Source organism: Rhineura floridana, chromosome 7, assembly GCF_030035675.1.
Source record: "Rhineura floridana isolate rRhiFlo1 chromosome 7, rRhiFlo1.hap2, whole genome shotgun sequence".
In the NCBI taxonomy this organism is placed as follows: domain Eukaryota; kingdom Metazoa; phylum Chordata; class Lepidosauria; order Squamata; family Rhineuridae; genus Rhineura; species Rhineura floridana.
This window is the reverse complement of record NC_084486.1, coordinates 106590734-106615677: the sequence shown is the minus strand read 5'-3', so window position 1 is coordinate 106615677 and position 24944 is coordinate 106590734. Positions and strand designations below refer to the sequence as shown.

At 40.8% G+C, this 24944-nt stretch overlaps 1 protein-coding gene across 2 annotated transcripts in view; it reads left to right on the top strand.

The window, feature by feature from the left end:
* Positions 1–24944, top strand: part of EPHA4 (EPH receptor A4) — a 215321-nt gene that overhangs the window by 114361 nt on the left and 76016 nt on the right. For both annotated transcript variants that reach the window (XM_061636780.1, XM_061636781.1), the window contains exon 5: positions 2844–3182. In XM_061636780.1, coding sequence (XP_061492764.1) covers positions 2844–3182 — 339 coding nt within the window. The remainder of the gene's footprint in view (positions 1–2843; positions 3183–24944) is intronic.

Here is a 24944-nt window from a genome sequence, read left to right as displayed (position 1 = left end):
GAGGAAAGATGGATGCTTGCAACAGAAATGCACTGACTGCTGTCTCTGTAGTTCATCTGTTTGAGTAAGGGGTTTGCCTTGTGAGATTTTCTGCGGTAAGAGACATCATGTAGGAAACAAAGGAAAACAAGGCACCTATTAAACTAAAAAAAACCCCTCTGTTGTTCTTGCCCTCTTCAACTTGCCAGCATTCCAGTGGCTCCTGCGCTCTTGGAAGACTAGATACTGCCTGTCCCTTTGGTTTAGCATCAGTCCACCATTTGATAACTTTCCCCTGCAACTTCCTCTTTATGTTGGAGGTGATGGCACCTACAAGCATCTGCTTGCCTTGTCTCCTGCTTGAACGCTTCTCTGTTTAGACACCACCATGCCCTGTCCTACATACTAATTACTGACGTTTGCTTCCAAGGAACTTGATTCATTGTGACACATTTTCTCAAGCAATATTGGGCATAGCCCCATCAAAGACATCTAAATGGACTCGAGAGGTTCTCTCGTATTAACCCTCAAGTTGTTGCAGGCCAGGAAGCAGCTACAGCTCACAGAATGGGAGGCAGGATCCATTCAGCATGGATAAATATCAGTTGTCAAAAATCTATTTGTTAATTCCTTAGTGTTTCTGTGATTTCCTCCCCCTCCCCAGCTACAAAAACAAAACAAAACATAAGTTGTGGCAGCACATATGCCTAACAAGTGGAAAACTATGGTAATTTGTAGATGTTTTATATTTTCTTTTTTAAAAAAGGTAGTGTGGTGTAGTGGTTAGAGTGTCGGACTTGGAGTTGGGAGACCAGGGTTCGAATCCACACTCAGCCATGAAGCTCAACTTGAACCAGTCACATCTCTCAGCCAAACCTATTTCACGGGGTTGTTGTGAGGATAACATGGGGAGGGAGAGAACCATGGCATGTAGGCCACCTTGGTTCTTTGGTGGAGAGGTGGGATATAAATGTAATAAACAAATAAAGAAAGAAATGTTTTGTGTCATTTCCCCACTTATCACCTTACAGGGAAGGGCCATAGCTCAGTGGAAGAGCATCTGCCTTGTATGCAGAAGGCCCCAAGTTCAGTCCCTGGCAACTTCAGGCAGGGCTGGGAGATAACCCTGCCTGAAAACCTGGAGAGTTGCTGCCAGTCAGTACAGACACTACTGAGCTAGATGCACCAGTGGTCAGGGTAAAGAGGTGCGTCTTCAGCTTTTGCCTATAACACTCACACTAGTAAGACACTATTCCTGTTTGTACACACAGAGAGAGAGACACTTTTCACGTTGCATGCACACACACACACACATCATTCAGCCTTTTCATTTACTTCTCTGCATGCACATATACTCACACACAAACCCTTCCCCCATTCCCATACCATTCCCATCACCTGTGTCCATTTGTACATACTTCACATTTCAACATATCATTCTTTCCACACATCCCATTCACTCTCTCCCACACTTGATATTTCTGTGGATTCTCACTGACAAATTAGACCTGTTATAAGAAATTTGTCCCCTGCTTTTCACTGTATGTCTCAAAACACCACACTGTACAGGAAAGAGTAAAACATACCATACACAGAATTTAAAATGTATGTTTAAACATCAGAAGGGGGGGGATTAGAACACGTTCATAGAGCCAAGGCCTCCTGAAATAATACCACTGTGATCTGGTGTCTGAAACTTTTGAGGGACGGTGCCTACCAGATTTCTAATGGAAGAGAGTTCCATAGAGTTGGGCCCACTGCACTAAAGGCATGACTCTTTCTGTTCACACCCTTGGGCCTGTTCAGATGCCCTCTCTGCTGATAGGAAGATTCTGAGTGTGCTTTAGGCTCTGGTGTTTTTCATGCAAAAAACATACTGAACCAGTGAGGAGATGCCATGTTTATTTGAAGTAGGGTCTTCCTGACCTTGTGAGAGAGAATGCACTAGATGAGTTGCCATTCATTTCATCCAGTGAGGAAAGCAGGGGTGGTACGGTAGTGTGTGAGCCTGATGTCCCCCAGTGTGAAATTAATAGTGGAACAGACCCACTATTACTTTTTTCTTATTATATCTGCAGAGTTTTTCATAAGCTTTATATATTTTGCCATGTTTGCAATGTATACTTGTTTCTTTCTCCAATCCACTGCATTAATGTATGCATTTTGATAATATTTCTCGATGTTAAATCATGCCAAATTTGCACAGAAAAAGCATGCAAACCATGCCTTTGCAGGATATAGCAGAATAGGTGGGTAAGCGTAAAATGATGAGGGTAGTGCAATTAACAAAGGTGCACTGTGATTTTTTTGTGAAGCTTAGTGAATATCTGGGGGGAAATGGGCAATGCAAAGGCCAGGAGAAAAGAGCTGTGAAACGTTTTATTCATGCACCTGTTCCTAGTATTAAGAGAGATCCTGGTGATGCTTTTGGCTTTGATCCAGCAACGTATGTATGCAGAAGCTGGCTGCTATGCACACATTTTCTGAAGCTGAAAAGCACAATCTAGGTCTTTGGCTATGATCATCTATTTAGAGGGATGTAGGGAGAGCAAGAGGACTAAAGCTCATTCTCTCCAGTGTTCTGACTGTTACTGCACAGCACCTGGATTGGTCTTTTTTAGCTCAGGCAATACACACACACAGCAGCCATTGGTACACACAATTTGCTATCCAGCCAGAAATATGTACATGGAAGCCTGCTTCCATATGCACATGACCCTAGCTCTGTGGGAGTGTGTATTTTTAAAAAGTTGCATATGAAATGGGACAGATGCAGACTGCTAGATGTAGATCCCATGATAAGCATCAGGGCAGATATTGTTGTGGACATGTAATTTCAAAATGTCGGTGCTTTTGTCTTGCAGGCCCTCCATCTGCCCCCCAGAACCTGATATCCAATGTCAACGAGACATCAGTCAACTTGGAATGGAGCCCTCCTCAGAACAAAGGTGGTCGTGAGGATGTTTCCTATAACGTGGTATGCAAGAGATGTGGGGCCAATGATCTGAACCGCTGTCGGTCTTGTGGGAGTGGTGTACACTTCAGCCCTCAGCAGAATGGCTTGAAAATCACCAAGGTTTCTATCACTGACCTTCTGGCGCACACTAACTACACCTTTGAAATCTGGGCAGTAAATGGAGTATCCAAGCAGAATCCTAGCTCAGACCAGGCTGTGTCTGTCACTGTGACAACTAACCAAGCAGGTAAAATGCTACATAGATGTTTCCTCCCTTTCTCTCCATTCTCCATCTTGTTTGAAAACTGTATGAGCTAATCAGTTGATGCTAAATACAACACCAGCAAAATCTATGAAATGCTTACAAAATTATTATGTTTGCTCACTACCTTTCACAGTTACTTTATTAGGATGAAATTGTGCTTTAAGGAGATGCTGCTGAAATAGTCATTGTGCCATTTTGGCCTATATTTGACTGCATGTGCTAATCTGAAAGAACGTCAGAACTCATTCCGCATAGGAAGCATTACCTTTTAACAAGTGCATTATATTCTTCTTTGGTCAGGAGTCTTAATGCTTGAGCCAGAGGGCTGTTTAGCCATGAGCCTTTTTTTTTCTCAGCACCATATGGAAGAGAAGTAAAATAGCAACCAGGGAATAAAGAATACAGATAGATCAGCTTTGGCACCAGGATTCCCTACACCAGCTTTGGCACCAGGATCTAGAATTTCAATTTTGTTTGGCTTTTATCCTGAGCTTCTGAAACATTGTAGGGAATGGCTCACTGAATGGTTTCAGGAGAATATGCCTTGCAGGATTGCTGTTTAATTCAGAGAGGCCAAAGCACTATGGGGTAAAATGCACATGCCAGACATCTGGAGAGAGACACTGTGTATACGTGGTTTATATGCTGATGCTAGAAGCCTCCAAGACAAGATGGGCGAGATGAGGTGCTTGATTTTAGAGGGGAGCATTGATATAGTAGGCACAATGGAAATCTGGTGGAACAGTGGGAAGTAGTGGGACATGGTTGTCTCTGGATACAAACTCTATTGGAAGAATAGGCAAGGATGTACTGGAAATAGTGTCTCTCTGATGTACAAAGTCAATGCAGAGTCCAACAAGGTAGAAATCCTCAAAGGGACAGACTTCTCCACAGTGGGTGGTGTTACCAGATCCCAAGAGTAATTTAGTATTGCAGATGTACCATTGTCTTCCTGATCAGGGTGACTTTGAGAATTAAATCAATCATGGAGAATTAAATCAAGGAGGCATGCAAAAGTGGAAGTGCTATAATAATGGGTGACTTCAGTTACTCTCATATAGACTGGTTATAAGCATGTTCCAGTCATGACAAAGAAGTAAAATTAGAGACAAACTATAGTTTCTTGATGTTCAATGTGTCTCCTGCTCTTAATTTGGGAGAGTGGAACTGGCCAGCTGGGTGGTAATTCTGGACTTAGTCTTAAGTGGCATGCAGAACCTGCTATGAGATGTAAATGATGTTGAACTATTTGGGAACACTGACCATGAAAAATGGAAATGGGATGCCTTCAAGTCGATCCCGACTTATGGCTACCCTATGAATAGGGTTTTCATGGTAAGTGGTATTCAGAGGGGGTTTACCATTGCCTCCCTTTGAGGCTAGTCCTCCCCAGCTGGCTAGGGCCTGCTCAGCTTGCCACAGCTGCAGAAGCCAGCCCCTTCCTTGTCCACAACTGCCAGCTGGGGGGCAACTGGGCTCCTTGGGACTATGCAGCTTGCCCACGGCTGCACAGGTGGCAGGGCACGTAACCCGGAGCCACTCACTGTGGGGATGATCTTTAGCTGGCCCTTGACACCCAGGAGACACAAGCGGGGATTTGAACTCACAGACTCTGGACTCCCAGCCAGGCTGTCTATGCATTTCCAAGTGGACAGGTGCCAAGAAAACCCAACACAGTCACGTTTGACCTCAAAAGAAGAAACTTCCCCAGAAAGAGAGGATTGGGAAAAAGGAACTTGAAAGGGAAAGTGAAGCAGGTCAAAGCATTCTCCGTGGAAAGCTGGTGTATGTGTGTGTGTTCAAAATCAAAATAATAGACACTTATCTAGAATGTAAATCTCAGATCATGTCAGAGTCAGTATGCCTCAGAATGCCAGTTGGTGGGAATCAAAAATGGGGAGAGTGCTGTTGCACTCAGGTTCTTCTTATGGGCTTCCCAGAGGTATCTGATTGGCCACTGTGAGAACTGGAAGCTGGACTAGATGGGCTTTTGACCTGACCCAAAAGGGATCTTCTTATGTGCCCTAAGCAATAATACACGTCACATCATTATGTAAATCATACTAGCTTGCTGCCATATATGGAATTAATTTATTCTTTGATTTGCTTTTGTCATGGAGAGATGAGTTCAATTTGTGTATTGTCCTTGTTGTGTGGTTTGTTTCTTCTCTAGAGTTTGATTTGCTCTTGAGAATTTTGCAGGAAAGCTAAGATTGGTTATGACAATTGGAGTCAAGAAACATATTGGATAGTACCAATTCTGCATGAGTGAATTTCCCACTCTTTCCTTTCTGCAGCTTCTTCTGTTCCCAAAATACTTCTCCTGAGTGGGGGGGCTTAATCAAAGGCATTGTATGTGGGTCAGGGGGTTGCAGTGGGAGTGGAGATAGGGACATCAGTGTAGATTCTGTGCCACATCTTGCTCAAGAAAAAGTTGTTTCTGCTAGTGCCAAGGCACCATTAGAAACAAACTATAGTTTCTTGATATTCAGTGTTTCTCCTGCTCCTAATTTGGGATAGTTAACACCATATTAGAAATTAGTACAAAATATCTTCACACTATTATGATTCATCTTCACAAAACCATCTGGTTGGCCACTGTGAGAACAGGATACTGGACTAGATAGATAATTTCCCTGATCCAGCAGGCTCTTACTATATTCTTATGTTATAGAATGAGAGAAACTTAGCCAATGTTATAGTTTGGGGGGTTGTGTAGATAGTTCATCCTGTGCTAGACTTGTTCTAATCATTGCTGGCCAGTGTGGATGCATGTGGCTTAGAGTGATGGGTGGTAATTCAACACATGCTTTGCATGCTAAAGGTCCCAGGTACAGTCAGCAGCACCTCCAGTTATAAAGATGAGATAGAAGGTGGTGTGAAAGACCACCAACTGATACCTTGGAGAGCTATTGGTGGGCCAAAGTACAATCAGTGCTGGACTGGATGAGCAAATAGTCTGACCTGGTATAAGGCAGCTTCCTATTTTCCTATACTGCGCATCCTATTCCTGACAAAAGCTCTGTGTATGTGAGAGAGAAAGAAGTAAAAGGAGACAGAAAATAATATTGTCAACAGTATATTCACAGAACTTGTAAAAGTGAAAAGGATTTCATTGAGACTCCTCCATTAAATCAACAGCATCCATTTATTTGCCCAAATACTTGGCACCACATTTATTGAAAATAAATACAGTACTGTACAGGAGAAACAGTATATTAGTGAGCCATGAGTGGTCTTTTTTTTTCTATACAATTTTTATCAACTCAGATGGAGCAATATAATTGGGCTGCTGAGTTGCTCTTTAGTTTACTCACTTCCTTACTTTTTCATTTGTGTTTTGTTTACAGTATTTTTTTTTCAGTTTCAGGTATTGCAGGGGAATGTATAAATGAAAATATGCAAATAAAATTTTTGTTACCAAAGTGAATATATAAACACATTATTATTATTTAATAAGATTTGTGTCTGCCCTCATAATTTCTAAATATGGCTTTGTACATATACAATATTCCTTTTTTTAAAAAAAAAATCTTTCTTCAGAAAAAGATGTAAATGCACTGCCTTCAAGTCGATTCCGACTTATGGCAACCCTGTGAATAGGGTTTTCATGAGGCTGAGAGGCAGTGATTGGCCCAAGGTCACCCAGTGAGCTTCATGGCTATGCGGGGATTCAAACCCTGGTATCCCAGGTCGTAGTCCAACACCTTGACCACTATACCACACTGGCTCTTTCTTCAGAAAGGTATATGTTAAAAACATTAGATGGCTTGCAGATCTCTTGGCTTGATACGATCTTATTAAGAAACAATACTGCGGTGATCTTTGGCTATTAACAGTGCAATCCTATACATGTCTCCTCAGAAGTAAGCCACAGTGAATATGATGGGACTTGCTACTAGATAATTACCTATAGGATTGTAGCATGACAGTAATTTTACACAAAGAGAAATGAGGACATCAGCTGAAATTGAATTTATCAGTTCTTCCATCATAAAAATAGGGTTTTTTTGTGGTAACTTTGTTATAAGCAGGTAAATTAACTACTAAAATCAGTGGTTTTCTGTCAGCTGAAATAGACTGCATACCTTTCTAACCAATTTCAATAAAGCATAGATGGATGATCCAGCTAAAATTAAGCACTTTTCAGTCTCATTCACTTTCATACAAGTTAAGCTTGTATTTAATCCACATCCCTACCTCTCTTGAAGTGGATGGAGTGTATAAGTTCTTAACTTTGGCTGGACTGAGACCAATATTTTTAAAATAAATCCTCTAGAAACCAAGCTATGTTGGTAATAGAAAGTAGAAAGTGTAGGTTAAAAGGCTGCTTTCAGTGAGAAACATTACCAAGCTGATGATACCAAATTTGAAAACAAAAAGAGATTGTGAGGAGCTCCAAAACAATCTCTCTAAACTGGGTGAATGAGCAGCAAAATGGCAAATACAATTCAGTATAAGCAAATGTAAAGTCACGTTGGGGCAAAAAATTCTAATTTCACATATATGCTCATGGGAACTAAACTGACAGTGACTGATCAAAAACAAGACCTTGGGGATGTGGTAGATAGCTTGATGAAGTTGTTGATTCGATCCAGGGTACAGCAGCTGTGAAAAAGGCATATTCCATGTTGGACATATTAGGAAAGGGATTGAAAATAAAACTGCCAGTATCATAATATCGTTATATAAATCTGTGTGACAACACTTGGAATACCGTGCACATTCTGACTGCTTCCCCTCAAAAAGGATACTGTAGAGCTAGAAAAGGCTCAAGAAAAGGGCAAGCAAAATGATTGAGGTGCTGGAGCAACTCTCCTAGGAGGAAAGGTTGCAAAATTTGGAGCTTTTTAGTTTAGAAAGAAGGCAAGTAAGGAGGGACATGATGGAAGTGTCTAAGATTGTGCATGGTATTGAGAAAGTGGATAGGGCTGTCTCGTAATAATAGAAATTGGGGCCATCCAACGAAGCTGAACATTTTTGGGACAGACAAAAGAAAATACTTTTTCACATAGTGGAACCATGGAATTTGCTCTCACAAAATGTATCAATGGCTTTAAAAGAGGATTAGACAAATTAATGGAAGATAATGACTACCAACCATGTTCTGCCTCTGCTGTCGGAGGCAGTACGCTTCTGAATACCAGTTTCTGGCAATCATAAGTGGGGAGATTGCTGTCGTCCTAAGGTCCTGCTTGCAGACTTCCTGTTGGCCACTGTAAGAACAGGATCCAGGACTAGATGGACCTTTAGTTCTTACAAACGTATCTTAAAAGTCTCAGAACATTCCACCAACCATGGGAAAAAAGGATAATAGACCGAAGCTGTTCAAAATGAAAAATAAATCTCTTGGTGAAGAGATGCTGTTCATGATAAGTAAAGAACCTTTGCTTTGTGGCAGGGAACAATACATGCGCACAAACACATGCTTTTTAGATATAGGGATAACATATTGAGTGTTTTTGGGTTCAAACTTCAGTTTTAATCTTGCTGTGTATATATTATATGTGGGTACACACTGAAGTAAAGGCAATGTTTCTGTTCTGAAACAAAAAGCGTTCACATGGGAATAAAGCTGCATGGGAAAAAATAAAGCAGAGTTATGATTAAAAATAGAAATGTCTCTATCTTTCCTCTTTACATTTGGCTTAATTTTGTGTAGTTCAGAGGACACAGCTCCTTTCTGACTTTGGGGAGAAGTTGCATGAAGGGTTTTTGTTGTAATGGTTTGGGGTGTTTTGGCAGACACATTAAGACTGCATGGTAATTTGTTAGCCTATTGGATACCTTCAGCTTAATGTTCTTATAAGTTGACTATGACAGGGTAGAGGAAACACCAATTTGGTTGGGAAAGCCCTATAAATAAATTAGCAAGCTTTTCCTTCATTGCACTTGGTGGTGGATATTTAAAAATTGCTGCTGTAGTCAGTGATGGATCTTTTGTATGAAGATATCCACACCCTTCCTTCTTTTTCAGCACATCCAGCTGTCTGCCTGTCATACCTTTTTTATTTCGAAGGGACACACACGCACACACCTTCTCCAGATCCTTAAGCACCTCTAGCCTTTAATGCTTGCCTCCAATTTTCAGGACATGTCAGATATGATCTAGAATGCCAAACCAATAGGTCAAAATGAACACATTCTTCTGCTAGCTAAATACTGTTTTGAGTTTCGTTTCAGTAGCATCAAACTAAATCTTCACAAGCAGCAGCCAGGGTAGATATTCATGGATGTCATGGAGAAAGAAAAGTGAATTCACACTTTGATTTTCCAAACTGAGACACAATGGTTGAGGTGAAATGTGTATATGTGTATGGGGGGAGGAGGGGAGATCAATAGGATGTTTTGCTGTTTAAATTTTTTAAGCATATTATTAGAACAGCTGCAGGACTTAGGGCGGTTACTTCCAGGTAACTCACAAGTACTGGAAGATTTTATTTTTAAAAATTGGTATTTTGATGTAATGTTTTCAGAAACCCCTGCTTCCTTTCAGATGCTGATTAGAATTCCATGTGCATTGTGCTGTACAGCACAGAAAATTCATATAAAGCTCTTCTGTGTTCTGCCAGTCTAATTTAGACTGTGCAATAGTGTAGGTGTATCAAATGAGAATCTATTGCTGTATTATGCCCTGCGTCAAGTTTGTGTCGCTCGCACTGACAATGATGGAAGTTGCACAGGCAAATCAAAAGCATCAGATGGCCCTTAGTTTGATTCCAAGTGTTATAGCTAAGGCTGCCAAGGCTAGTAAAGCAAAGGGTCTGTCAGTCTTTCTGTTCTCCTGCCATCTTGCTTTCTGTATTTCTAATTAGCCCATAACTCACAAACATTTGAAATGAAATGAAGTTGGACAATTATTTTAAGTAGCTGCAAAAACACATTTACATTTGCATGCAAAAATAAAGTTAATTGACTGTCTCATTCATCATCGTCTCTAGTTTGTCAGTGAGGCAGCTTCGCACATGCCAGCTACAGCAGAAGTTTCCTCACCTGGACTTCTGTCATCCAAACACCTAGTTATCCAAATTTGCTGTGTGACTTCCTTTTTTCCTCAGTATCCCACCTGACAGTGTCACTTTCTGTTATCTTAACATTTTGGATGTTTCATCAGCTGAATCTGTAAATGAGGCTGGACTGCATTTTTAAAAAATTACACAAATAATAAGGGTGATCTGTCTTTTTCCTTCTTTTTGCAAGTTTTTATTATTTCATATAGATTGAAGAGCTATTTCCCCCATCCCAAATGTATAGTTGTTTAACTTTGTATTGTTGAGTGAGTGTTTGGTTTAGTGTGTGTGAGGAAATCAGTGACAGGAAACTAAGTCAAACTAATGAGTATTCTGTTTAGTTCTCAAAGTAGTAAGGGCTAAGGTCATTCTTATTTCTGGTGGGACTGAGATCTAAAGGCTAGACCCAAGTCCTATGGGGATTCTGTATCCTGTACTCACAAGCTTCCATCTGCTGGTGGGCAGTTATGTTGCTTGATTAGAGTGCGGATGTACAGTGTTGTGGTCTGAGAAGAGCAAAGCCCCGTTGCCTGACAGCAAGGATCTTAGCGCATTGACAGAGTGTTTTGAATGAGATGCTTTTCCAAAATGAAGAGCCAAAGGAAAGTGTGGGAAGCTGTGAGTGTCTTTTATATCTCACTCTTGCAATGGGAGAAATCTTAAGATCACATGGGAATAGGTTCTGATGTGGTTTCTTCTCATGACTGTGTTATCTGCCAGGCTGGGAAGCATGCAAGGCCTCTTTACAGAGGTGCAAGGTTTGTTGTGATGGCCAAAAAGCAGCAGGATGACCTGCAGCCTTCTTGCCATTGGACATATTGGCTGGGGCTGATGGGATCTAGAATCCAATAACATCTGGAGGGCCCCATGTTGGCTGCTCCTGTTTTATACTGTGAAATGAATAAAGAGAATAATTAACTCTGATATGAACATAGTAAGTGTCTGTGCTGGTGTTTAGTATATTGAGGTCCATTGCTTCTACATCATTTCAAGAAGTAAGGAAATATTCATTTCATCTGCAGTACAACAACTAGTTTTGAAGCATCTTCACAGTACAAGCTCATAATTCTGTAAATGAAGAATAGATTTCAAAAATGATTTATTTATGTACATAGTTCAATTTCTATCCCAAAATGCTTAAGACGAGTAACAATACTCCTCTTTTTCATCAACAATTTAATCTTTGATGTATAACAAAAATAATAGAAAAGAATGAACTTTGTAACTAAAATTACAACAAAAGGTTTTTGTTGCTGCTCCTGCTGGGAGGAAGGGCGGGATATAAATGAAATAATAAATAAATAAAAAGTTTTGAAGACTGATATATCATCTCTTTAGGTGGTACAGAACTAGAATAAAAGGGGCTTCTAATAATTAAATCACATTCCTCTTGGAACTAATGGAAAACCAGTCTTCTGTTTTCAGTCAGATAAAAAGGATAATAAGGAACAAAAATGGAAATAAGAGTTGGGAAGGGGAGGATGAGGTGTAAGTTTTTTCATGTTCACTAGGCAACTAATAACGCTTTTGAAGAAGAAATTGACAAACCTCTCTCCTGAAAAAACCTAGTTATTTATTTAAAACTTTTATATCCCACTGTACTGATGCAAAAGCACCACTTGCGTCTCTTTAACCCTGACCATTCAACATCAGGCCAAGCTGGAAAATTTAAAACCCTTTCCAGGAAGTATTCTGGCTCAGACATTAATAGAGCTCTAGGGAAAAGGTGTTTCATCATTGCAAGGCAGCCACTAAGAACATCTGTCTATATGCTCTTGCTGTTCACAATCCGTACAGAGATAATTTGGTCAGAAAGGTGCTCTCACTTGAACTTTGAAGTTGTAACTGAACAAAAGACAGATGCTGTTCATGCATGTTTCAGTCCAGCATGGTGTCCTCCTTCATGTGATTGGCATCTTGACTCCTCAAAGGTATAGAAAGCAGCCTGGGGAACTTTGTACAGGAGCCACAGGAAAAGGAAAGGAAGGTTGATTGTTGGGTGTCTTGGTGAACCAAGATAAGAAGATCTGTCAGCAAGAGACAAGCCTAAGATGTATATCACAGATGCTTGACACAGCGGGCAGCTTTAGCCTTTCTATGTGTCAAAGGAAAGGAAGTTTCTACAAATGGGAGGTGATTAAGAATCTGAAGTTCAAAGCTTGTAAGGGAGGCAGTTCACAGATGGTTAAATATTTGGAAGATGTAATATGGTCAGGAGCATAATGATATGTGTGCCTTGAAACCCACATTTTGCATACATGCCAGCCCTACTTTATTTGTTTTTTTGTGTTAAAAAAACCCTCCTCCTAATAAAAACAAACATAAGTTTTAAATATTTAAAAATTGAGACAGCTGGCTTTCTAAAAAATCATTCTGTCATTGTTTACCTGAGACTTTGGCTTTTGTTCCTTTGATGGCTTGATGATTCACAGTATACTGTATAAAGAGCTTTTGAAAGGAAAACAAATGCAAGAAACCTCAGAACTTGGAAGTCTAAATGTGGTAGGAGATCCAGAGAGCAGAAAAAATAATCGTAGCGTTGAATTGTTCTGAGATGCTACTGAAATGAATGGTTAGCTAAAAGATGCCTTTCATTTATCTGTCATGTGTGCTTGGGAAGGGAACTCTCAAGGACCTCAAAAATAAACAATGCCAATCAATTGAGAATTCCTTCCCATGGTCATTTAATTATGCCCCGAAAAAGAGTGAGCTTGTGATAGGAAATATCTGCTCTTAAGCTGCCTTTTTCCCTTTGGTAACCAGCTTTGTTCATGTGCGCTGGACGTGCTATTAAGAATGTGCGTACATGCAGCCAACTCAAAACAAAACAAAAAGGGAAATCTATCACTGGGAGGGGTTAGATTTATTATTTTAAAGTGATTACATTTTTACACAGAGAAATAATACAAACAGCAACTGCTGCTTGGCAAAGCAGCTGTACCACCCATTTCCATGAATTGGTATTCAACAAGAGGGTAAAATTCAGTCGGCAAAGCAAAAGTTTCAACAACTTTAACCGTGGTAAATCACCAGCTTCAGGGTTCAGTAAACAACTTAGGGGGAAGTAGTATACTCTGTAGTGTCAAGAGGTATTTAAGTACACATCTGGTCACATTTTGACAGAGATCAGACTGTTTTCCTTGGGAAGTGAAATTCACTGTCACTCAGTAGCAAAGCAGATTCTGTTATTCTACATGTGTGAGTAGCACCAGTCCTTACCTTTTCCGGTATTCATAGTTGGGGGACAATGCTACATTGTGACTATGAGATGTTGAAACTAGTAATGCTTCTAAGTTCAGAAAACAGCTCTCTGTTTCATATTTTCACATTTGAGCAAGCTCTTTAGTAAGCTCACAGGGACCTGATCCATAAAAGTCCTGGGAAGTGTATGCAAAGGCTAGGCAGGTTCTTAATTTCTGTTCCAGTCCAGATCAGTTTTCTAGCAGAAACTGCACCTTCTTCATGGCTCCCAAATGTTTAGGTGGCTATATTTTTTTCTAGCCATCTCCCCTGAACTGAGTAAAATTAATCGTAATCTCCTGAGAGGAGCCAGAAAGACACCAGAGTCCAGTCTGTAGTTGAGCAACAATAAAAGGATTCAGAGAACTTTATCAAAGCTTCTATTAACCCCCTGCTGGTGTCCCCAAACAGGATTTTTTTCCATCAATGAGAGCACAAAAGCTCTGGTACACAACTGCCCCTGTGTGTCCATTCAGAGGTTTTAAATCTACAGAGTTACTAATTAAAATGCCATGCAGTGTAGCACAAATAAACATAGCCTGCTTCTAAGTCCCTGCATTGCTCTACTGACTCATGATTCAAGGAGCAGAGTAGGAAGCTGACCTGATTATATCCATGGATGAGAACACTGGTCCAGCTTCACTTTCCTATATTGAATTGTTAAGCTTTAGCTGTAGAGGGAAGCAGAAAAGGACTGTCAGACATATTCACATGTAAGGGATGAAGTGACCAACAAGCTGTTTGTTTAAAATCTGCCCCTCATGGGGAGACCGGTCCTTGTGATACTCTTCTGGTAGAAATATTATAGAACTGAACACAGTTAGCACAGGCTGATTATCTGGAGAATCGGCCACATTGTCCATTTGCATAGGTTTGTGTTGGTTCACATAGAGCTGTAAGTGCTCCTACCGCAGTCTGTAATCAAAGTGGCAATGTTTCGAAGGCCGTCACAATGCTGAGCTTTCCAGCAAACTCGACTCCTTTCACTGAGATATATCACATCCAATTTAGATTGGTGTGTGAACTGGTGTGTAGAGAGTGTGGATGGGGTGTTTTGTTTTTTTGTTTGGAACGTTTCTGTTGTTGTTGTTTTCTCTTTATTCAGTACAACAAAGCTCCAGCGGGGTTTCCCCCTGCCCAAGCAAATCATGCAAATGTATGGTTGCTATCTGCATGCATTTGAAAGATTTCATGCAGTCTGTTTAGATTAATGTAATCTGCCTTCATTACTAAATTCAAGCACTGGCATTCTAGGTCCTTGATTTAATAGTCTTGGTCATTGGAGCACTTGGTTGCAGAGCTCTTGTAAAGGGGGAGAAATCTCTTAATCACTATCAGACATTTATAGTGTTTTTATGCCTCTGTCTTGAATACATTCTAGAGAGGGAAAATAGAAAACCAGGCCATATGTACATATTTTATGCCTTTTGGCCATTATTAGTTCAGAACACTCCATATGGGAAAAAGTCCAATACAAAACACGCACATTACTTTGCTTTTTCCTTTAAAGCTTTTCACTTGGATGTAATTATTATTTGTTTCACCACTGGATATTGTTATAAGTATGATTTTAGAGGGGGAGATGGAAAAAGCAGAATTAAATGCACTTGACTGTTTTATATTGGTTTTATTATTTAAAGAGTAAAATACATTTATGTTTTCACAGCATCCTACTGTTACAGCGCTGACTATCTCTCCAAAATGTCATGGATAGAAGTGAATTTCAGGCATTGTAAAAATTTACTATATAATGTGGAATGTTTTCATAGACGTTATGGGTTGCATCCAATGTTAGTCCTACCCAGAGTAGACCAATTTAAATGCATGGACGTGACTAACAGGTCTGTTAATTTCACTGGGTCTACTTAGTTGGATATAACCCTGTAATTACGAAATAACTATGTTCACAAAATATAATGAAGTCTATAAATTATGAAGAAATTGTGTCTTAATTTATGAAGTATGATTTGGGATTTATCCATTCAGTTTAGCAACTTATATACATAAGACATTTTCTTAACATGGCTCATTAAGAGGAAAATCAAACAAAGAAACTCACAAATGTAAACATGTTCCCAGCATGTAGATTCATCCTAGAATCTTGTTGGCCAACTTTTATGAAAAGAAATACAAATTTCTGGTCCTCGTTATTATTGAGAAACTGAATTGCTTTCAAACTATGTAAAGGTTGATACTGTTGTTTATCGATGAATAGTCATTTTTCTTCCACATCACAATGACTGTTTCAGTCGCAGAGAAGCAGAAATCAGTTAGAATTTGGTAGTCTACATTAGATGATCCTGAGATGGCCCTTCCTGCTAGTCTATTTTGGGCTAGCAACATCTAACTTGATGAAACTTGAATAGTGGCAGAGACTGTTCAACAGTGGCTGCTATAAGGATTTTTAAATCTCAGTTAACAGATTATTTACTTTAAAATTTAAAGTATAAAGTGACCGTTTCAGCTGTGCTGTAGATTGGACAGAAATCTGGAGAAAGCTGGTTTCTGTTGTAAACAATAGAACTTAAGTGCGCTTTTCCATTTATTTCAGTGGGACTTGGGTGTAACTCACTTTCTCTGGGTTATACCCATTGTGTGGATTAATGCTATTCCACTGCAAATTATAATTACCTCTTTGCAATTGTCTATAGTCCCTTGCACTTACCCCGTATGGTCCTCTGGCCTAAATGAGTTTCCCATTCCTAGCTCAGTGTTGAAAATGGATAGCTACATCTCAAGTCTCTTGTGCGTCATGATGCTGTATGCAAACCTAAATACATTTTGTGTTCTGAATTGCCTCTCCTCTAATCTCTCAAGAAATCAGGGGTAAGAGAACTGGGAAAAACCTTTGTGGGTTGATGAATTATCTTTAGAATTTTATAGTTGCTCTGCAGGACATATTTTCAGCACCATACCACCATCTTCCTCCTTTTGCTGCTATGCTATGTTGAAAGTTTGAAAGGCTGCAATTATACAAACAGTAAGGAAGGAAGAACCAAAAGAAGTCCTCTGAAGGTTGGAATGGGCACAAAGAGATATGGCTTCAATGGCAATGGAAGACATGTGATTTTCTCTTCAACCAGAGAGCATTTGTTAAGAGTGATGAGTAGCAAATGTCGTAAACTGTGAGGCTCTGCAGGGTAGGCATTGTCTGGCTTGTTTTGAGTCAAATGCAGTCTGCTCGTTACCCACTGCTGTAAATTGCTCACTTAATCTACGTGGCTTTACATGTCACCAACTTCCTTTAGGCATTTAGAAAAAAAGAGGCTCAAATTGTGGTCATGCCTCTTTCAAAACAGAATGATACAGGCTTTGTAAATCAAGAGAGCTGTAAGAGGAGCATAAACATCTAGTTGGTGTATTTTATTGGAAGAGAGGGGAAAGCTCTTTTAAAGGTTTCAGCACTTGGAAAGCATTGTATTGAATGAGAGAAGCTTTTGTTTTTTATCAAGCTTTCCTGCCCCCCCCTTCGATTTCATCTTTCAAATTCTCCCCTCATGGGGACAGTCTTTCTGAGCATCTCCTTCGTTTCTGGCATATGAGGATCAGTTTCCTTTTCTCTGTGAGAGCCTCTGCAGAAGCAGGCTAACAAGCCAAAAGCCAGTAGCTAATCCACATCCTCTCTTTTACACCATCAGGGCCGTTGTCAACACGTGGCACTTTGGGTGCAGCTGTGCTGTCTTAGATGTTTAGGTCTGTGGAGATGCCATTTTAATTTCCCACAATATCCTGATGTTGCCTTTCTTTGGGGCATTTCTGGGAATTGAAATGATGGCTGCAAGCCTCTAAAGCCATCACGTCAGCTGGAGGGGAGTTAGGAAAGGGTCCCCTACAGGCCACTGACTTGAATGGGGGCTCAAACCTTTCAGCCAGCCCTGAATTCCAGAAATTGTGAGGCAGAAGGCCTTTGAGAGGTTTGTGTATCTTATGTATATTGTGTTACCTTGGGAGTACAAGATCTGCATGAGTCCCTCCCCTTTCTGCTAAATGTTTATTTCCAACTGGCTTTCTACACATTGACAGTTGAAGCTGCCACTTAGTTTCAAAGTGATTAAAGGTCTCCCGAATCTAAGCCACCCAGTTTGGGCCATGAAATGGATGCTGTAGGAGTAAGAGGTATTCTTAGGATATGTTGGATATCATCTTCACTTGAATATTATCATCATTATTTATAATTTAATATAGCATCATCAATGTACCATCATACACCGAACAGAACAGTTCCCTGCCCCAGTCTAAATTCTGACTTTGGGGGAAATAACACAGAAAGAGTTATTCCAGGCATACAGGCAGTTAGGGACAATGGGTGGGATTGTTCAAGAAAGCACAAGATTTTTCGTGGTGTCATGGAACATGGTGTACATAGGATTGTCCCTCTGGACTCTTATCCAGGCAGTGACCACGCCCTGCTTAATTTCATTGTGGTTACTGCATCATGTGCTTCCTGGCCATGGGACAGTAAGGCTTCCATGCTGTGCCCACTTACCTTATGAGTATCCAGAATCGTACTGAGAATAGTACTGAGGCTCCAGAATCATAAAAGAGTGCTTATCAATGGTTCCTTCTCAAACTGGGCAGAAGTAACGAGTGGGGTACCACAGGGCTTGGTCCTGAGCCCAGTGGTCTTCAACATTTTTATTAATGACTTGGATGAGGAGGTACAGAGCATGCTTATCAAATTTGCAGATGATACAAAATTGGGGGGCATAGCTAATACCGTGGAAGTCAGAAACAAAACTCAAAGGAACTGTGATAAGCTGGAGCATTGGGCTGAAAACAACAGAATGAAATTCTACAGGGATAAATGCAAAGTTCTATACTTAGGAAAATGAAACCAAATGCACAGTTATAAGATGGGGGATACTTAGCTCAGCAATATGACATATGAGAAGGATCTTGGAATTGTCATTGATCACAAGCTGAATATGTGCCAACAGTGCAATGTGGCTGCAAAAAAGGTAAATGCTATATTAGGTTGCATTAACAGAAGTATAGTTTCCAAATCGTGTGAAGTATTTGGCACTGGTTAGGCCTCATCTTGAGTACTGCGTCTGGTTCTGGTCTCCACACTTCAAGAAGGTTGCAGACAAACCGGAACACGTTCAGAGAAAGGCAACAAGGATGATCAGGGGAATGGAAACAAAGCCCTATGAGGAGAGGCTGAAAGAAGTGGGCATGTTTAGCCTGGAGAAGAGAAGACTGAGGGGAGATATGATAGCACTCTTCAAGTACATGAAAGGTTGTCACACAGGAGGGTTGGGATCTGTTCTCAATCATCCCAGAGTGCAGGACCCAGAATAATGGGTTCAAGTTGCAGGAAGCCAGATTTTGACTGAACATCAGGAAAAAACTTCCTAACTGTTAAAGCGATATGACAGTGGAATCAATTACCTAGAGAGGTAGTGGGCTTTCTGACACTGGAGGCATTCAAGGAGCAGTTGGACAGCCATCTGTCGGAAATGCTTTGATTTGGATTCCCGCATTGAGCAGGGGGTCGGACTTGATGACCTTATAGACCCATTCCAACTCTACTATTCTGTGATTCTGTAAGTAGACATGTATAGGATTGAGCTGTAAAGGTAGTAATATAGATTAGAAGGGAAGGAGAAGCCATTCCAGTGGGATGTGGAACTGGATAGAATATAAGAAAATAAGAAGAGCCCTACTGGATCAGGTCTGTGGCCCAGCATTCTGTTCTCACGGTGGCCAACCAGATGCCCATGGGAAGCCTGCAAGCAGGACCTGAGCGCAAGAGCACTGTCCCCTCCTGTGGCTTCCAGCAACTGGTTTTCAGAAGCATACTGCCTCTGACTATGGTGGTAGAGCACAGCCATCATGTCCAACAGCCATTGATAGCTTTATTCTCCATGAATTTGTCTAATCCTCTTTTAAAGCCATCCCAGTTAGCGGCTATCACTGCCTCCTGTGGGAGCAAATTCCACAGTTTAACTATATGCTGCGTGAAGTACTTTCTTTGGTCTGTCCTGAATCTTCCAACATTCAGCTGTATTGAATGTCCACGAGTTCTAGTGTATGAGAGAGAGAGAAAAGCATTTCTGTATCCACTTTTTTCATACCATGCATCATTTTATACACTTCTATCATGTCGCCTCTGACTCGCCTTTTCTTTAAACTAAAAATCCCCAAATGTTGCAACCTTTCCTCACAGGGGAGTTGCTCCATCTCCTTCATCATTCTGGAAGCCAGTGTAGGAGCTTAGTCCATATGGTCTGAGCCAGAGATGGGGAACCTGTAGTCCTCCAGATGTTGTTGGACTACGCTCCTCCCTTGCCATTAGCCATGCTGGCTGGGACTGAGGGGAGCTGGAGTCAGACAGCTTCCTCATCCTTGGTGTGACCACTGAGAGAAGGGAACCATTTTGATAATGGGATTTTTTGGACAGAGGCAAAATGACTGAGTTGTGACAAGGGAAGTCCACAGAGATGGTTGCAGTAGTCAAAACAAAAAAAGCATAAAGAGAGAGATGACCAGAGCTTGATGCTTTAGCTGAGGGAACAAAGAGGAAGGGCCAGATTTTCATAATAATATATCACAACCAATTTTTCTGATTATACATTAAAAAAGGGAGAGGTGTAGGTCAGTAGTGGAGCATCTGCTTTGCATGCAGAAGTTTCCAGTTTCAATCCCTGGCATCTCCAGGCTGGGCAGGGAAGTTCCCCTCCCTAAAACCCTGGAGAGCCACTGCCAGTCAGTGTAGACAATACTGAGCTAGATGGACTAGGGGTCTGAGTCAGTAGAAGGCACCATCCTGTGTTCTTATACATCTGTTGACCATTTCCCATGGGAGAAGCAACCTTCAATTGTTTAGCAGAGGTCATTTTAACTGTTAAGTAATGACTGCTTGCCCAGAACCAATTTAAAATGTTTGAGTCTTGCTGTTATTAAAAGAGAAAAACCAAGCTGAAATATAATATTCAGAAATTGGCTCTCCAAAGTATCTTAATATATGAAATGTAATAAATAAACAAACTACAGGCCATGTGTTCTCTCATAAGAGAGAAAATGCAAAACCTGTGATTTATTTATTTATTCAATTTATTAAACACATTTTTACCTTGTACTTCAGCCAACAAAAGGCTCCCAAAGCAGCTTACATTAGATTAGTAAGAGCAATAGCATATTAGTAAGACCAGCCATTGCAAACCTGGTGCCCTCCAGATGTTTTGGAGTACAACTCCCATCATCCCCAGCTGGCACAGGAATTGGCAGCAGTTCACTTCTTCTTCCGCTAGTCCCAGGTGGTGGCACAGCCCCACTCCCCTTTTTCTACACATATATTCCATGATTGAACAATGCATGTGAAGAAGGCTAGAACTGCTATGACAGCTGGTCAATAGTTATTTCCAGGGCACTTTTTATTCCTTCCCCCATATTTGGTTTGTTGCAAAATGTGGGGCTACCCTTGAGATTGGTCCGGAAGTTGCAGCTGGTGCAAAATGCGGCGGCGAGACTGCTCACTGGGGCAGGGTATCCTCAAAATGTCGCCCCACTGCTGAAAGAATTGCACTGGCTGCTCATTTGCTACCGGGCCAAGTTCAAGGTTCTAGTTTTGGTGTACAAAGCCCTATAGAGCTTGGGACCAGGATACCTAAAAGACCGTCTTATCCCTTATATACCCAGTCGATCACTGTGCTCTGCAGGTGAGGGCCTCCTGAAGATACTGTCTTATCAGGAGGTCTGTTCTGCACAACATAGGAAACACGCCTTTAGTGTGGCGGCACCTACCCTGTGGAATTCCCTCCCCTTAAATATTAGACAGGTGCCATCTCTGTTATATTTTTGTTGCCTATTGAAGACCTTCCTCTTTCAACAAGCTTTTTAAATTGAGACCAATCCCAGTCTGTGTCTGTGTTGGAATAGCTTTTTAATATGTTCTTAAAAATGTAAATGTACTGCCTTCAAGTCAATTCCAACTTATAGCAACCCTATGAAGAGCGTTTTCATGAGGCTGAGAGGCAGTGATTGGCCCAAGGTCACCCAGTGAGCTTCATGGCTATGTGGGGATTCGAACCCTGGTCTCCCAGGTTGTAGTCCAACACCTTAACCACTACACCACACTGGCTCTCAATATGTTCTTAAACCTTCTTTTTAAAATGTTTTTAATCTTAGATGATGTTTTGAAAACTTTTTTAATAAATGTTTTTAAAAATGCTTTGTTTTAATGTGTTTTTGATGTTTTAAAGTTTTTAGTGCTTTTGTTTGCCACTCTGGGCTCCTGCCAGGAAGAAGGGTGGGATATAAATCAAATAATAAATAAACATGCCAAAACATAGGTTGTAGTCATTATCCTTTAGATATTTTGCTACACTGGTTATGGTAAAGAAACAAGACCATGCTGCTGTTATTTTATTCATTTGTATCTCTCCTTTCCCTCCCCAAACTCGGACTCAAGGTGGCTTACAAAAATTAAACCAAATACAGCTAAAATGTTAGTAGAAACTGAGATGTCTGTCCCTATCCACAACCCAAGGGATATAAGGCCTGAGTTGGAAGGCCACATAGTCTGCAAACATGAGTCGTATTCCAGCATTTGCCTGAGTGCAGAGGGACTTGTGTGTGCATCCTCACCACTACCATGTTTAAGTCTACACGTTTTTGACCCTGAAGAGAGCTGTGAATGTTACTATATGCCTGAAGAGAGCTGTGAGCTGTACTATGCAAGTCGCTATGTGTGTTCTCTGCCACTGCCGAGTAGGTAGGCTAGTGGGTGTTTTGTTTCTTTCCCATGCCTGTACACCACTCCTTTTGATTGTTTCTGTTTTATTTTTCAACACCGCTGGCTACTAAGTGCCTGGATCATAGTACCCTAGCTTGTATTACTTTTGAAGCCATTTTTCTATAACAGTGTTCAGGATGAATAAATGTAATGTGTTGTTTTGTTATCATCATAAAGACCACTTAAATTCATTAAACAGCAGAGAACGTCCCAATTTTAGGAGCCATATATGTCCAGAATGAGCTCCAAAATGAGGGGAGTTAGTCTTCCACCTATCTCATCATAGGAAGCTGCCTTATATGAAGTCAGACCACTGGGTCCATCTAGCTCGGTACTGTCAGTGTGCATCAGCGGCTCTCTGACCCTAGCAAGCATGGCCAATGGCCAGGGACGATGGCAGTTATACTTCAGGAACTTCTGAAGGGCCAAATGATCCCTACCATTCAACTTTTTTTTCATTCAAAACACAAAGTTGGAATGAAAAAGTGAGTTAATGCTGGGTGAACTGAAATAATGTGGAACCTGCAATTTAAGCTGCTGCTGACACCTTAAAGTGGGACTTTAATTTTTTGCTTGCACATTTCAAGGCTCAAAGACCCTTCTCAAGTTTCTGACTCCACTTTGAGCTGACCTCCTTTTATTTTTACAACTATGCAGTGCACAAAATAAAGTTCTCTCTCTCGTCTGTGCTTCAAACAGTTTATAATTTGCTGCCACAAAAAGTACAGGTTTCAGATGAAGAAGAATGGACTCTACCCAATTACAGAGCCGTTTACAGGTAAAAAATTGTGGGTGGTTAACTGAAGAGACTTGAGCAACATTGTTTCCCCCACCCTCTCCAACCTTTCACTCTTTATGGCAGTCCCTCAAGTAAGGAACAGGTTTGCAGTTCATTAGCAGGCCAGAATGGCATAGATGTGTTTGCAGTCACCACCTCTTGTGTAGGAGTTTTCAGGGCGAACAAAAGTATCCAGAGTTTTTGGTTGTCATAACACAGAGCACTCAAATTAACACCATCAAAACATTTCATGGTACATGGCACAACAGAGCAGGCTAATTTTGCCAATTCTAGGAACCACATGCTGAAATTTATATTTAACCAAGCTGCCAGCTACCCCTCTCCTAAACACACAGGCGTTTTTCACTCCTTGCAGTTTTGTGGCATTTATTCCAATGTCATTTTCATTTGTCCAAACTTAGAGGTGGGCTTCAATTACTATTCTTACTTATTTGTAGGGGTTTATCAGTAGTTGTGATTTAGAAGTGGCCTCAGATGAATAGGAACCATGTCTGCTAGCTATGTGAAAAGCTTACTGCATGGTGCTTGTAACCATATAGGCAAGTAGGGTTCCATAGCATAGTGAAAACCAGCATTCATTTCCCCAGACTTCTACAAATGGGTGGTAATGCTGGGGACTTGATTACATGGGCTAATATCCAACATTAGTCATACTCAGAGTAAACTCACCCGAATCAGTGCACAAATACTTTTGATTTCAGTGTGTCTGCTCTCAGTATAACTAACATTTATTACCCTTTGTCAGATGTTACAGGGGTCTGCCCATATAATATAGAGCAGGACTGACTCTTGGGACTCTAGGCCACACACCCTCTGTCCTTGAACTCTGATAAAGCCTTCCGTTTGCTTGAACACAGATCAAATTCACATGTTTTGTTCCTCCTGCTTTTGCCTCTGGCCCAGTCCATCACTGGTATATGGCCCCTGGAGGGTTGCCCACAAGGGAATGTGACCATCGTGATGAAACAGCCCTGTTGTTGAAATACCAAATGTATACTTTAATATATCCTTGCAGCATTTATGTTTTGACACAGCAAACCAGGAAATAAAATGCATTCTGTTGAATGGAGTCATTCATACTTGTCTTGCTTTTCCTACACCTTTACCCACATGTAATTCTTACCACAGCTGAATTCACCTTAAGGAATATTATGTATTCCATGTAAATTCTTGCTATTCCTATCAACCTTGCTTATTTCTATCAGTTCTTAATGTAATGGCTGTGAGAAAGCAAGGGGTTGTAGCACCTTCCTTTGGTTTTTCCACTTTGCTCTTCCACAGTTGTAATTCTGTGGGAGAGCATCAGAAAAGAGTGAAGAATTTTGAGAGGACTGTCCAGAATACAACCACCTAGAAGAGTGACAGTAGGGCATGATTCAACCCCAACCAACCAACCAACCTTACCAACTTCCCAAGTTAAGGTTTATATTTTGGTCAAAGAGAATGTATAATCTTTGTGTACATGGTATTGACAGCAATTCCAGCTATAAGAGATGCAGTTTAATGGTCTGCAGAGCTAATACAATTTAAAATCCAGTGATCATTTTCTTTAACTATAAACTGGAGGTGTGGATCTGCTACAGTTATCCTCTGTGTTTAATGGAGGTAGAATAAAATACCGCTGGCAAATCTGGATGGATTGAAAGCAAGATTAGCTTTAAGGTAAGAGCTGGCGTGTGCATGGTTAGACAAATAGCATCTTCTGATATTTTTCCATAACACAAAGAAGGAAGTTTTAAAAAGTAGTATTTGAGTTGTCATTGACATTCTGGACCTGCCCCTAATTGTTTAAGGCTGTTACACTGGTAGGATCACTGTACTACATTGCAACCAAATCTGAGACTTGGCAATTCTGCTCTGTTGTTAACAGGGAATCACTCTCTCATCCAGAGATCACCATCATGTTTTCAACACTGTGTTTGGAAACTTAGCAAACCACTGCAGAAAGTATGTCTCAG